The sequence below is a fragment of the Macaca fascicularis genome, chromosome 9 (genome assembly GCF_037993035.2).
Source record: "Macaca fascicularis isolate 582-1 chromosome 9, T2T-MFA8v1.1".
Classification (NCBI taxonomy): domain Eukaryota; kingdom Metazoa; phylum Chordata; class Mammalia; order Primates; family Cercopithecidae; genus Macaca; species Macaca fascicularis.
The window spans coordinates 13,716,406-13,731,977 of NC_088383.1; the positions used below are offsets into that span (position 1 = coordinate 13,716,406).

Consider the following 15,572-nt stretch of genomic DNA (forward strand, 5'->3'; position numbering starts at 1 on the left):
GTTTTGCTCTTGTTTTGAAAAAATAACAATCTGATAGGAAGTCTGGGGGAGTTGGAGACTAAAGCCAGTGTGGAGGATTATCTGTGGAGCGCATCCCGCACTGCCATAAGCAGAGGCACTCGGCAGTGGTTTGTCTGCCTTCCTGTTCTTGCTCAGGAATATGTTTATTGTCAACAGGATGAAAGAGAGGATTTCCCAGTTCATTTTTCTACAAAAGAACTTTTCATTTCCAAGTTTGTCCAACCCCCAGAGGACAGCTTTGAATGCGACCCAACACAAATTTGTAAATCTTCTTAAAACATTATGAGACTTTTTGGCGATTTTTGTTTTTAGCTCATCAGCTATTATTAGTGTTAGTGTATTTTATGTGTGGCCCAACACAATTCTTCTTCTTCCATTGCGGCCCAGGGAAATGAAGATTGGACACCCATGTAAACCTCAACTGAAGATGCTCTCACCTTAGCAAACAGTATGTTTGAGTGAAAAGAGCTGGAACAAGGATCAGATTGAGCTGGTTTCAAATCTCAGCTCTTTCCTATCTAGCTGTGTGATGTGGGACAAGTTAATTAACCTCTCTGAGGCTCATTTTTCTGACCTATCAGGTGCCCATCATGATAGTTGTCAGAGTTCAAAGGATTGCAATAGAAAACATTTATAAATGACTCACCAAAGACCCAATTCATGGCAGTCACTTAATATAAGTGAAGTCTTTTCTGAAAGGAAGTTCGTGTAGACGCCACATTCCCACTGGGTAACACTGACTAACTTACCTGACCTCTCATACCTCTGCGTCCTCCCCTGTAATTTGGGAATAATAGTGATCATGCTACTAGCACTTCCCATCAGCTATTGTTGGGGTGAGTGAGTTAATACATCATAAAAGAAGACCCAACTCAGCATCTAACAGGCACCTTCTCAGCTCTAGCTGTTTTTCTCTATCCTTAAAAATTTGCAGGAAAGTCTATGCTAAAGACACTGCCATCAGATGTGTTTGGGGGCAAAGGATATTTTACTCAGATTCACTGCCTCTTCTTGTATTTATCTACTCTTTTTACTAACATATACTGAGTGTCAGCTATGCCAGATGCGGCTGGTTGCCAGAATGGGTGGGTAGCCAATGCTGGGCGATGGCCATAGGCGAGGAAGAGGGAGTCAGGATCAGTATAGAACAAGCCCCAAGGCCAGGAACAGGGAGTCAGGATCAGTATAGAACAAGCCCTAAGGCCAAGAACAGGGAGTCAGGATCAGTATAGAACAAGCCTCAAGGCCAGGAACAGGGAGTCAGGATCAGTATAGAACAGGCCCCAAGGCCAGGAACAGGGAGTCAGGATCAGTATAGAACAGGCCCCAAGGCCAGGAACAGGGAGTCAGATCAGTATAGAACAGGCCCCAAGGCCAGGAACAGGGAGTCAGGATCAGTATAGAACAAGCCCCAAGGCCAGGAAAAGAGAGAATCGGTATAGAACAAGCCCCAAGGCCAGGAACAGGGAGTTAGGATCAGTACAGAGCAAGTCAAGCCCCCAGCATGGATAACTCTTGATGAAGAGTGCTTTAGAACCAAGAATGCAAGGTTGAATTGCAGTTTTCCTGTTTCACAGATGAGATGGGAAAATGCAGTGAGCATGCTGACGCCCTCCCCAAACCCTGGAGAAGGAATTAGGAGCAGGCCTGAAGCAGGATTTTCAGAGGGTTGGCCTCAACTCTGAGCTCCATGGCACCATTAGCTCCAGGAAGGCCCCGGGAGGGGCTTCACCTTTATGGCCCCACAGCACCCAGCAGGGCCTACACAGAGGCCAGAAATGTTGCCTTGAGGTGACTTGAGGTGACGTCACAGACTCCAGACCCCAAAATAAGTATTTCTTTTTACATCAGGCTGATCTAAGTTACAGTGCTTAGTACAGCACTGCCATAAAATAGCCATGTATTATGTGTTTGTTGACTGACTGAGTTCCATCAGTAATCTCGCATCACACACACACACACACACACACACACACACACAAGCACACCCCTCTTCATTATGTTTTTATTTACATTCTTTAGATACTGTAGTGTCTTCATATTTCTTCTGTTGAGTGCAACGACTCGTTTCTATAATCCCAGCATTTGGGGAGGCTGACGTGGGAGGATTGCTTGAGGCCAGGAGTTCAAGACCAGGCTAGGCAATATCGGAGACTTCATCTCCTAAAAGAAAAAACTTAGCCGGGCATGGTGGCATGCACCTGTGTTCCCAACTACTTAGGAAGCTGAGGTGGGAGATTTGCTGGAGCCCAGGAAGGAGGTCAAGACTTCAGGGAGCCATGATTGTGCCACTGTACCCCAGCCTGGGCAACAGAGCAAGACCCTATCTTCCTTCCTTTAAAAAAAAAAAAAAAACGAGCAAAAAAAATGGGTCAAGTCTCTCTACTCGGTTTTTATACTCACTGAAAGTTCAGGCCAAATAGCAGACCCCCAAAAACTGTCTTCAGTCTGAGGCATGTAAATTGTCAGGCTGTGTCTTTTCTTTGTCTTTCCGCAGCTCCTGAAGTCCTTGCCCAGAAGCCTTACAGCAAAGCTGTTGACTGCTGGTCCATCGGGGTGATTGCCTATATCTTGTAAGTACCACCTGCCGCCTTGGGTTCTTCCTCTACTGGCCAGTTTTTGTTTGTCTGGCAAAATATACATGAAACAGAATTTACCATTTTTAAGGGTACAGTTTAAGGGTACAGTTCAGGGCTGTGTTGAAGGGTACATTTCAGTGGCATTAAGTCCATTCACAGTGTTGCACAACCAACACTGCTGTTCACTTCCAGAACTTTTCCATCACCCCAAACTGAAACTGCACCCCTGACATAAAAACTCCTTTTCTCTTCTCCCCTAGCCCCTGGGAACTTCTGCACTACTCTCTGTCTCTGTGAACTTGACTCTTCTGGGGACCTCATATAAGTGGAATCACACAGTGTCTGTCCTTTGATGTCAGGTGTATTTCACTTAGCAGAACATCTTCGAGGCCCATCCGTAGTGTAGCACGGGTCAGAATTTCCTTTCATTTTAAAAGCTGAGTAATATTCTGTTGTGTGGTTAGACCATGTTTTGTTTATCCCCTTGGTCCATTGATAGACATTTGGCTTGTTTCCACCTTTTGGCATCATGAATAATGCTGCTGTGAACACAGGTGTAGAAATACCTGTTTGAATCCCTGCTTTCACTTCTTTGGGGTTTCTGTCTAGAAGTGGAATTGCTGGGCCATGTGGTAGTTCTACGTTGAATTTTTGAGGAGCCGCCATACAGTTTTCTGTAGCAGCAGCACCAGCAATTTACATTCCCAGCAGCAAACACAAGGGTTCCAGTTTTGCCACATCTGCACCAACGGTTGCCATTTTCCTTTTTTTCGGTAATAGCCCCCAATGGGTGTGAAGTGGTGTCTCCTTGGGGGTTTCAATTTGCATATTTCTAATAGCTAATTAAGCCTCTTTTCATGTGCCACTTTGGCTTTTTAGTGGACACAAACCACCATGGAAATAGTACATCTCCCAAAGAAATCATGAGAAAAAAATGCAATGAAAATCTCAATTTAGCCTTTAGATTTTTCATTTCTTCTCAGATGTCTTATCTCCATAACCCAGGAAATGCAATTCTAGGCCATAGGCTTGTTGCAGTTATTTCAGGATCATCAGTTTTGTTTCTTATTTGTTTTATTTGTTTTGCTTAAGTCTACTGTAAAGTTATTTTTAAATTACAATTTCTTTTAGAAGTTATACTTTCAAACACTTATTATGGAACATACTTTTAGGGTAGGCTTAGGCCAACTTGTTTCTGCTATTGCTAGGAAATGAATTTCCCCATTTCATCATCCCCAAGGAGGGAGCATTTCCTTGCAGAAAGAGCCCCCTGCACACAATGAGAGACTGCAGGGGATGGTGACTGGAGAAAGTTCTGGCAGTGTGTGGCATCCTCTCCTCCTCCAGGAATGCTGGAAACATCCCTCCACCACCACCACGTTGGCTCTGGTGCAGCATCTGAGCAGCAGATGGCCTTTCTCCAGCATTCAAGTGGGCTGCGTTTGTAGTTTAGTGTGAGTTTAGGTAACAGTGCCTGTAGATTCTTGCCATTATCACAGGAGAATTTCATCCATTGTGATATACCTGGCCTAAAGGACTCTCCTTTATGGAAATTGGCAAAGGGTCGATTCGTCTGAGCTTTAAAACTAACATATTGCACTTACAGAATGCTTTCCCTTTCAAAGGACATTGATCACCTTTTGCAGTTTTATCCTTTTGAGGTGTGTTTCACAGCCTTTTGAGAATCTAATGAAAGTTGTGGATTCTATCCCCTAATAAGATCACATGTGCACGCACACATACTCACACAACACACACACACACACAACACATGCACACACAAAACAACACACACACACACGCACACACACACAACACACGTGCGCACACACCACGCACACGTGCACGCAACGTACACCACACACGCAATGTACACCACACACGCAACGCACACCACACACGCACACGCACAACACACACATGCACATACAAAACACACACACCACACACGCACACACACCATACACACACAATGCGCACACACACAACACACCACACACGCACACGCACACACACGCACACAACACACATGCATGTATGCACACACATGCACATGCATACACACGCACACACATGCGCACGCACACAACACACGCATACGCGTACGCACAGCACATGCACACAACACGCACACAACAAACACATGCACACAGCACATGAACACAACATGCACACATGCATACAACACACAATGCATGGGCACACACACACACATGCACACACATGCGCACGCACGCACGTGCCCACACATGCGCGTGCACACAGGCACCCACACACATGCACACACTCACACACACACACACACAATTTTGCATACCATTTTCTCGGGGGATGTGGTCATTGTCCTGGTAAGCAGACACTGGACAGGAGCCCCATGTTATTCACCCTGGCTCTAAGTCCTCAGAAATCTTATTAGAGGTTCTGCCTTACCCAGCTTAACTATGGAAGGCTTAAGGAAATAAATGCTAGGCCATTCTTCCCGCAAAGAACTGAAGCTAGTATCAGTCATCTAGAGAAACCTTCCCTGGGGCTGGGGAAAGTAGCCCTTTTTCTGACCTTCTGGTTATTTGTTCCTTTATGTCTATCTGAACGTTGAACCATGAGTTGGTCTGCATGAATGTCTGTGGACTCCCTTTGAGTTTGTTTGTATAATTATTTCCCTGAAGTCACAGCCGAGGGAGTGGGGCATTGGTACAGCTCTGGGAAGGCACATATTGACAGATATTGGCAGATGTTTCTTAGAATGACTGGGACCCGCAATTTAAAACTGAGCAATGATGTCTTAGTCAGATCAGGCTGCTACAAAAATATGCCACGTGGTTTAAACAACAGATATTTATTTCTCACAGTCTGGAGGCTGAAAGTCCAAGATCAAGGTGTCAACCAATTCTTTCCTGGTTAGGGCTCTTTTCCTGACTTGCAGACAGCCACCTTCTTGCTGTGGCCTCACATGCTGTAGAGAAAGTACAGAAGAGCAAGCTCTCTGGTATCTTTCCTAAACCAGTCACTGGCAAAGAAAACAAGATCATGATGGTTGGCCAAGTGGAGCAGTTGACAGTGGGGAGAAGCCTTGAGTGAAAGCAGAGTTCTTCTAGGCAACTAACCACGTCTGCCATGGACCATAGGTAGGATGACGTTGGAAAGAGGGCCAGCATGGCTAAAGATAGTATCAAGACAGGACATCAGAAGGTGACATGCAAGAAGTAACCTAGTGCCAGAACAAAGAGAGACTGGGTAAAAGTTTGGATTTTAACCCAAGGGCATTGGGAAGGGTTTTGAGCAGTGTTGTGATCCAGTCTGATTCACATTCAAGTATTATTCCAGCCACTCTGAAGAAAGCATTGGAAGGAAAATGTGGAAGGTGAAGATTGAGTGGGAAGCTCTGGGCAGAGGAGTGGTGAGAGGTGCTTCTCCTGGGGAGGCAGTGATTATGGAGAGAGTGGTGGAGAGATCTCAGATTTATTTTGGGTGTGGAGGATGAAGGAGAGGGAGTCTTTAAGTCTCAATCCAAGGAGTTGGCTTAAATAACTGTGTTGATGGTTAAGAAAAAAGAGAGAGGAATGGAAGAGGAGCCGATTTAGGAGGGTGGGTGAGATCAATAGCTTGGTTTTGGATACGTTAAGCTTGAGACCCTTGGGAGATACCCACTGAGTAGTGTATGCACGTGTAGTGTTCAGGAAAGGTCTGGGATAGAGATACTGGCACGTACTTCTGAGTATGATTTGACAAGTGGTGCACCCAAACCCTTATGATTTCCATATACATTGCAGTATTTGCCAGGGTTCAAGTGTAGTATTAAGCAAACACATGCCATATTTCTTTGAGTATAAATTTGGTAAGTTTCCACTTGATGGTTTCCTGGTCACAATAGCTTTGCCCCAGAGACTAGTCCCAGATCAATTTCATGACTGTGTCAGATTTCAAGATGGCAGCCTGGGCTTCTGTTTTTTCAGGTGCCTTCTAGAGCTCTGTGAGTCCCAAGCAGAGAATGAATGGACTCTTGGCATCTCAGTTGTATTCTGTAAGATGTTCAGACTCCTATGGGTGATAGGTCAAATCCTGGGTATGATTGAGTACATAACACGGCTGTAGTTGGAGAACCACCAGCCTCAACTTTATTTTCAGTAGATTAATCTCCTTACAAATTCATCTTTTCTCACCATACAGATGGTTGGTACTCTGTTGAGAGGCATCGAGTCTGTATCATCTTTCCATGTTTCACCCTTTGCACGGTGCCTGGAATAGAGAAGGCAATTAATAAATGCTGGTTGTTGACACTAAGAATGATAAGTTTGTGGCTGGGGGTCTGATGTACAGGGAGGCCCGTGCACAGCTATGGTAGGTCACAGAATGCAGTGGTCACTGAGGACAAGGAAAAGCACCATCAACGTGGGTCTAGAAGGTTGGATAAGCAGAGAGATAAGAGCATCAGACAGGATGGGGAGGGAGGCAAGGACCAGAGCAAAGTGCTGCGGCCTGCGTGAGGGCTCATGAAGCTATCCTCTGACCATTCTGTAGCCTGAGTTTGTGTCGATGTCAGAGATAGGCACTGGATTTAAGCAGCGTTAGACATCAGAACTTGTGTGTCTCATTCTCAGACTCTCTCCTTCCCGTGGGTCCTCCATGCCTGGTCTCCCATTCCCATCTAAAGACTTACTCACCAGGCCACTGAGCGGTCCATGACCAACAGGCAGCATGCCAGGGAGGCCGCCTCCCCCGGGGAAGGCACGGAGCACCTCATTCTTCCCAGCTGCTGTAATGGAAAAGAGGTCAGCCCCTGCAGTGTTTTGGAGCGTAGCACTCTTATTTTTGTTTGATAAACCTGTCACCCTGAGATATCAGACTGCAGCCAAAGTGGCCGTGACAGGCCACGGCACCAAGTTTTCTCCTCTTGCACGCCATGTAAACATTCCTCCTTTTGCTGGTGTGTGCACTTGATAAATTGGCCCTCTTTTGGTCTCCATTTATCTACTATTCATCATTTGGAAGGAGAAATATTTTTTCCTACCAAGGACACTCATTTTTAAAAACTCATGTGATGGGTTCTTATCCTGCCAGGAATCTTGCTTTGGGGATTAGGACTTGCAAAAAACATCTTTGCTCAAATAGCTTATGTTGCTGGGAAGGACTGAGGATGGCGTGGGTTGGGCTTTGTGATAAGCGTGTTGTGTCCAGTATGACAGGCTTGGCTCAGCCAAGATAGCATAAGGTTCAAGGCACAAATTTCCTCAATCAAGATGAACCTCAGCATCTCACAGGTCAATCTTGATTTTGTGATAACATATAGCTCGCCTTTCTTCTCAGAACTTGAAGAATACTCATTTTTTTAATGATTATTTAATGATCACTTGCCTAAATTATGTTCAAGGATGCTGTGTATTGTGAGGAGACACCGTGAATGTGGGCTAACAGTGGAGAAGGATCCTAAAGAGATTCCCACTCCCAAATTGGAACAGGCATTTCAGAGGCACAGGAGCAGGCTGGACAGGTGGGCTGAACTTGGCCATGGGTGGGGAGACCTCAGACCTCTCTGCCTAGAAGAAACTCTAGGCAAAACCCTGGTGGTACCCCGCTTTCTTTAGTGGGCCTCCACATTGCTCACTTTTTAAAATTTGCTCACATAAATGTCGATTTGCCTGTGCATGCAGCTGAATTAGCTTTGGAAGAATGGAACAGGGAAGGCCTAGTCTGCATGCTTATATCCGTGTTCTGAAACAAAAGATGATCCTCGCCAAGGCAGTTCCCATCCCTTTGAACAACTGACAGCTGACTCTTGATGGAATACATATGTTCCAAGGAGAACTTGAGCCCAAGCATCCCCCGAAGAGAATGCAGCGTGGTCACCGAGCCCCAGCCCCAAGCCCTGGGGGGTCGTGATGGCTGTTACTCCTATCAGTATGAGGAGTGCTGACTTTAATAGGGACTGTTCACTGACGTGGCCAGCGGGCAACAGTCACCTGGTTATATTCATGAGCTTTGTGACGTGGGGCACAGTGCCTCATTCCGGCCACTGTGGGCCCACGGTCTGGATTTTGGCTTTAGAAATTTGGAAACTCAGTTTGATCTGTTTGTTCATCTTGTTCAGACATCTTTGTGAATTGATTCACAGTAACTAGACTCAGGAAAAAAAAAAAAAAAAAGACTGGACTGTCCATTGACTAAATCATAATGCAGTTCCTGCTTCAAAAGGTAATTGGATATGCGTGTCAACAAACAAACATGTTCTCTCCCCTATAGGAAACGCTCCGTGGGAAATCAAATGAAAAGCAGAAGCTTTCTTTCTTTTGGAACAGGGTATCAGAGCAGTGGAGGCGGGTGGCCTTAGATACGTTCATGAAGCCTGTGCTGGTCTCCAGGCCACCTTCTCCACAGAAGGATGATTCCGCTGAGCAGCTCTTTCTATTGGCTGGTGAGCACAGCTGACCAGTTCTTGTTTTTTGTTTTTTTGTTTTTGTTTTTTTTTTTTTAGAGACAGGGTCTTGCTTTGTCACCCAGGCTGGAGTGCAGTGGCGCAATCATAGCTCACTGCAGCCTTGACCTCCTGGGTTCAAGTCATCTTCCCACCTCAGCCTCCGAGAAGCTGGGACCATAGGAGTGTGCCATTATGCCCAGCTAATTCAAAACAAAACAAAACATAGAGACAGGGTCTCACTATGTTGCCCAGGCTAGTCTTGAACTCCTGGCCTCAAGTAATCCTCCCAAAGTGCTGGCATTACAGGTATGAGCCACCATGCCCAGCCCCTAGTGACCAGTTCTTATGACCCCTCCTTTCTTCTGCTTTAAAGACCAGCCACCGGCCACCCACCCTTTCCCATGATCACTCCCGCATTGTTGTTTGATTTCAGCAGGCATTGATTGATTGTTATGATTCCCGGGTGACCGATTTTAGTTCATGGATTGCATTTCGGTTTGGCTGCTTTCCAAGGGTTTTCAGAAAGGACCTCGTCTCCCCATCATGTTCTCTGCTGGGTACATCCTGGGGATGGCTAAATGCCACCTGTGGGTTGTGACTCCCTGCAGCTTTAGTTGGAGACAGAAGTTGGGCCATATTTCAGCTTTGTTAAGCTGAGGCAAGGGACTTGAGTCATTGTCTGTGACAGTTGGTTTACTCTACCTCTAACCCCTCAAAATACTCTGGTGTCAAAGAGCAGGTGCAGGAGGCACACAACAGTGATGGGGGAAACTTCACAAGCAGTGCAATTGAGGGAAATCAGGCATTTAGATGGTGAGGAGAGCAGCTCCCTGCCAGTGACCTCAGGCTGTGTGGAATGCACCAACTTCTGTGGTTTTGCCTTCAAAGGCCGTGAGGTAGAGAGGGCACCACAGAGCGAGAAGTCGGAAGGTTGTGACTCACAGCCATCACTTTTGTGCCCTGAATGGCGTGGCTTCACGCCAGACGGAGAAACATTTTACTTCCTGTGCCCTCTTGTTTTCATCTTAGCCCCATCTCCTAGAAGCTGTCATTTACATAGCAGCTAAATGCTCTGGGATATTTAGCCTGAAGAATGGAAGGCAGGAGATTGACATCCATTCACGTAACTCACATTTATCGAGCCTAAAATGTGTCAGGCAGGTTGATGGGGATGCAGAGATGGATTTATCACCGGCCTGGCCTAGGAGGCACTTACTGTCTGCTGGAGGTGACAGACAGTAAACAGATAAATTACAGTCTAGTCTTCCAGATGTCTGAAATGGGAGGGAGGTGGTGGGCAGCTCCTAGAACAGAGCCGGGACTCTGCTCTGCCTGAGGAAGCCTTCCCAGGACAGGTGACAGCGACCTGGGTTTGGAAAGATGGGTGAGAATCTGCCAGGAGAGAGGTAGTCCAGGCCGAGGGAAGGGCTCTGTCTTCAGTATCTGCCTAGAGAGATTGATGGTTCTATCCTCTCAAGACCCAGTTATCTGAAAATAAAAAGTGCTGTTTGTGTATGAGAAAAGAGGTGCCATTCAATTAGAAAGATAGTGTTTAAAATAGAGTTTGAAGGACTTGATCGAGCTTTGAAATTTTAATATCTCAAACTTGGGGATGGGGAAAATATAATCTCTGAATTATCAGGATTTTTTCATTCCCCTACAGGATACTGTGCACACGGAAGAATCAGGGGCTCTTTATTATGGTTTTAAGTATGTGTTGGATTTGCATAGCAGCAGCACTCAGCAGGACAGGGGCAGGGCATAGACGGTGAAAAGAACAAAGAACACGCACAGGGGAAAATGCCCAGCTCCACGGCGGGTGGCACGATAGCAAGCAGGTGGATTCGGGCCCCATTTGTGACGAAGAGAGCAGGGATGGAGGCTGGGAGGGGAGGGATTCCACCGCACACCAGCAAGTCAGGGAAACCCTGGAGGACATGGGTGGGAGGATCCTTGGAAGAGTTGATCAGAAGCCCACGACTCAACGCGACACCGTGTAATGTGGTACACGGTGCCACCTTCCCGCGTCTGGTCTCCTTGCTGTCCACGTTCCAAGGGCTTATTTTCTAGACCATCTCAGAAGTACATTGTGAGCATTCAGTGAAGAGGACACGCCGAAAGTGCAATGCAAGGCCTCAGCCAGTGGGATGGAGGGAGCAAGACATTGCCCAGGTGCCATTGTCAGCCTATGCAGATGCGTAACTGCTTACCCATCCAAACTGGGAGGCGGGGAGGGAAAGAGGGAGAAAAAGGAGAGAAGGAAGGAAGCCAGGGAGGGAGGAAGGGAGGAAGGAAGAGCCTAACCACCAAGTAAGCAAAGTCAAGCTGCAGAAATCAAACTTGGAAATCCTCCATGCATTCCGCATCATTGGTTAGCACTTGGTGCTAATCGCCTCCAGATTGGATGTCTGCAGTCTTCGTGCTTTGGTGTGAAATCCACCCCTCATGAGAACTAACTCATCTGCTTTGTCCCCGGTGTGCACTCAGTTTCACTGTTAGCATGAGCTGCGCTGAAAGTGGCTTTTTCCCAACTTCCTGCAGATGTGTTTTGCCCTTTAGGAGGAGGCTGGTGCTCTGCACAGATGCGCCGCGCTTTCTTGAGGTGGTGTCCATTTGACTAACGCAGGAATCAAAACGTGGATTTTGCTGCTCGCTAGTCATGCTTGGAGATGTATTTTGTTCTCCCTCCCCTCCTCCCCGCCAGTGTTCAATTTCAGTCGTGCAAAAACTTTCTAAGGAATGGGTTTCCTTTTTCCTCTCCAGTATTCCCTTTCCTTTTTCCCCTAAATCTTTTCCTAATCTGCTTACTCCTTCTCAGTTTGCAAGACATTATCTAAACCTCAGGGGGTGCAGCAGGCATTTATCCTCCTTGCATTTTCATCACCAGTACTTTGCTGGAGTCACCCTCCGCATGGTTTAATATGTGAACTGTTCCTAGTTTCCCCGGCCTGCTCTCTTGTAAGTTTGCAAGGAGAAAGCTCTGGAAATGCGCACAGTCAAATACACAGTTACTGAAATAATTAGATTACATTTTTATAACGATTCAGGTCTCATTGGCCATTAAATGTTATAAATCCAAATAATATGCTGAAACCTGTTTTGATTACTAGGTCGGCCTTGCAAATAAGTACAAAAGATTTATCAGCTTTTAAAAGCTTTGCTTTATTTTATTATTTCTTAAAGTCTGTCATATTATACAGAGTAAGATTAATACAATTCAGATTTCTTCCTACAGGGTGCAGACATTCATTCAATAAATATTTGTTAAATATTGACCGAGTGCCAAGGCAGAGGACAGACAGTGGCCACCCAGTGGTCGCTACATGTGGACACACTCTGATGTCCAGAGGAGCGATGCCCAGAGTGGATTGATTTTGCTTGTGTTTTTCAGACCCCTATTGGGCCTGGGTTGGCCTTGAAGCCTGCCTAGTGTGTAATATACCTGGGGATTTGTTGTTTCGGTCATTTTTATGGCAGCTTGGCCTCACTGTATAAAAAAAATTCCTTAAACAAATATGCCTTTGAGCAAGCGTTCTCAGGAAACCTGGTGCTGTTCTTAGAATTGAGGGTTCCTTGGCTAAGTGTTCAGAAATACTGGCATACAAAGATCAGACTTCTAAAGCAGGTCGAGTGCATTCTGTCATCATGTTCATAATACAGCGCTCAGAATAATGACCAGAGGCAGCGTCTCCCTCTGTCCCTTCCGTAATGGCTTAGAAGGTTCTGTCAGGGTGTACGGTTGTTAGTGGGTGGTTCTGAGATGTTGCCCAAAATTTTAAAATATGTTGCTTCGTTTTGATGGGTAGAGTGTGGGACATTGCGTTAAGTCCTCAGGGCTCATCTGCTTCTCTCTCCACCTCAACATTGCTCTTCCCCATGCTGTGTGGCTGCCCTTGCACTTCAGCGTCTTTCAGCTGGAGGAACCTGAGAAGGAGGAGATGGAGTTGGGATAAAAAGGAGAACAGGGGGATAAGGGTGTGGGAACCAGCATTTAATGCTCACTATGTCACTGGAACTTTCAGATGTTACATCTCTAGCATCGATCCATCCATCCATCCATCCATCCATCCATCCATCCATCCATCCATCCATATTTCTGTCTATCTAGCTATCTGTCTGTCAATCCATCCATCCATCCATCCATCCATCCATCCATCCATCCATCCATCCCATCCATCCATCTATCCATCCATCCATCTCATCCATCCGTCCATTCATCTCATCCATCCGTCCATCTCATCCATCTATCCATCCATCCATCCCATCCATCCATCCATCTTTCTCATCCATCTGTCCATTCATCTTTCTATCTGTCGTCTATCTGTCTATCCATTCATCCATCCATCCTTCCATCCATCCATCTTCTGTTTATCCATCCATCCACCCATCCATCCATTCATGAATCCATTCATCTTTCTATCTGTCATCTATCCGTCTATCCATTCATCCATCCTTCCATCTATCTATCCATCCATCTCATCTATCTTCCTATCTATATCTATCTTCATTATCATTATCTATCATCTGTCTCTATCTATATCTATCCATCACCTGTCTATATATCTGTGTGTTTTATATATCATACATATTAGCATATGGAATACATGATATATGTTCCAATATTTATATAAGGTGGGTGTTGTTATCCCCATTCACAGAATAAACTGAACTCAGTGAGGGTGACTTTTTTTCCCAGTGTCACTCACACAGTTCCTGATGGAGCCAGGCTCCACACCTGTGTCTCCTTTCCTCTGACTTGCTGGCTGAGGAAAACTTTCCACACAAGGGAAAAGTCGCCCTTTTTCCTTGAAAAAATCACTTCTATTCTCCTTCATGGCCTTTTCTTCCAGTTGGACTAAAACAGAGAGTCCTGGGTTACCATTAACTGATGATTATTCAGTTATCAGTGTGAACTGTTGTGTTCAAATATTTTTTCAGAAAATAAAATAAGTCTCAGCACTTTCACAGGTGTTTAGAAAATTCACTTATATCTGTGAACTTTATTTCCCAATTTCTCCCAGTCAGCGAGGCACTCCTGTGCCCTGGCCAGCCTCACAGAGCCCTGCAAGGCCTCGCCAGAGGGAACTCTTTGCTTTTGTATCCTCTTACAGCTTTGCATGGGAGCGTAGCGCTGGCAAAAGGCTTCTCCGTCCTGTTGGGATTTGCTCAGTACAGACGCACCCTCATTTTTCTCCAGGCCCTCTCTCCACAGACAGGGCCATCATGATCCTGGCCATTCTCCTCCCATCTGTCTTCAGGAACACAGACTGGGTAGAACATTCCACGTTGATTTTGGAACTGCAAGACCTCTGGGCTGTTCTTCATTTCTTTCTCTTTTTTTTTGAGACACAGTCTTGCTCTGTCACCCAGGCTGGAGTGCAGTGGCACGATCTCAGTTCAGTGCAACCTCTGCCTCCTAGGTTCAAGCAATTCTCCTGCCTCTCCTGAGTAGCTGGTATTACAGCCGCGCACCACCACGCCCAGCTAGTTTTTTGTATTTTTAGTAGAGACGGGATTTCACCATGTTGGCCAGGCCGGTCTTGAACTCCTGACCTCATGATCTGTCCACTGCGACCTTCCAAAGTGCTGGGATTACAGGCGTGAGCCACTGCGCCCGGCCTGTTCTTCATGTCTTTGGCAGGTCACATGACCTTGTCTCTGGCTCTGTTTTCAAAAGTATAGTATAGAAAAATCGTGGCAGTCTGACTGCAGAGGTAGGTTCTGAAAGAGAACATGCAGATATGGTGTTTCCCCAGCTTTGCAGTGCTACATCTGGATGGAGGTCCCAAAGGTTAATATGACCTGGCTCTGGAGTTGCACAAATAGAGTAAAATTCTGTGCTGTCTCTTAGATGTAAGCAAGTGGTCTAATCTTTCATGCATTTACTTCCTCATCTGGAAATTGAAGATTGAAAAAGTTAGCTTAGAACTGCATTAAATGAGACAATAATATATGTAAATTGCATAACCCAGTGTCTGGCATGGTGACAGCTCCGTACATGGTAGCTGTGGTTATTAACATTTACAGGAGCCGGGCGCGGTGGCTCAAGCCTGTAATCCCAGCACTTTGGGAGGCCAAGACGGGTGGATCACAAGGTCAGGAGATCGAGACCATCCTGGCTAACACGGTGAAACCCCGTCTCTACTAAAAAAATACAAAAAACTAGCCGGGCGAGGTGGCGGGTGCCTGTAGTCCCAGCTACTCGGGAGGCTGAGGCAGGAGAATGGCGTGAACCCGGGAGGCAGAGCTTGCAGTGAGCCAAGATCGCGCCACTGCGCTCCAGCCTGGGCGACAGAGCGAGACTCCACCTCAAAAAAAAAAAACAAAAACATTTACAGGACACATTCTCTAGAAGTGGTTTCTCTACTGTAGAAAAGTAAACGTTCCACTGTCCCATTTAAATAAGGCTGGACTGTGGAACCCTGAGGGGCAAGACCTGGGTCTGTCTTACTACTCCATGATCAGCATTTCACACAATGCCAGTGCTCTATCAGTATCTGTAGAATTGGCCAAGCATGGGTGTGGCTCACACCTGTAATCCCAGCACTTTGGGAGGCTGA

General features: G+C 46.1%; 1 protein-coding gene across 15 annotated transcripts in view; it reads left to right on the forward strand.

Annotated features, from left to right (window-relative positions):
* The window catches only part of CAMK1D (calcium/calmodulin dependent protein kinase ID), a 498,666-nt gene that overhangs the window by 450,127 nt on the left and 32,967 nt on the right, over window positions 1–15,572 (forward strand). For all 15 annotated transcript variants that reach the window (XM_005564630.4, XM_005564633.5, XM_005564632.5 and 12 more), the window contains one exon: window positions 2,519–2,594. In XM_005564630.4, the coding sequence (XP_005564687.1) occupies window positions 2,519–2,594 (76 nt within the window). The remainder of the gene's footprint in view (window positions 1–2,518; window positions 2,595–15,572) is intronic.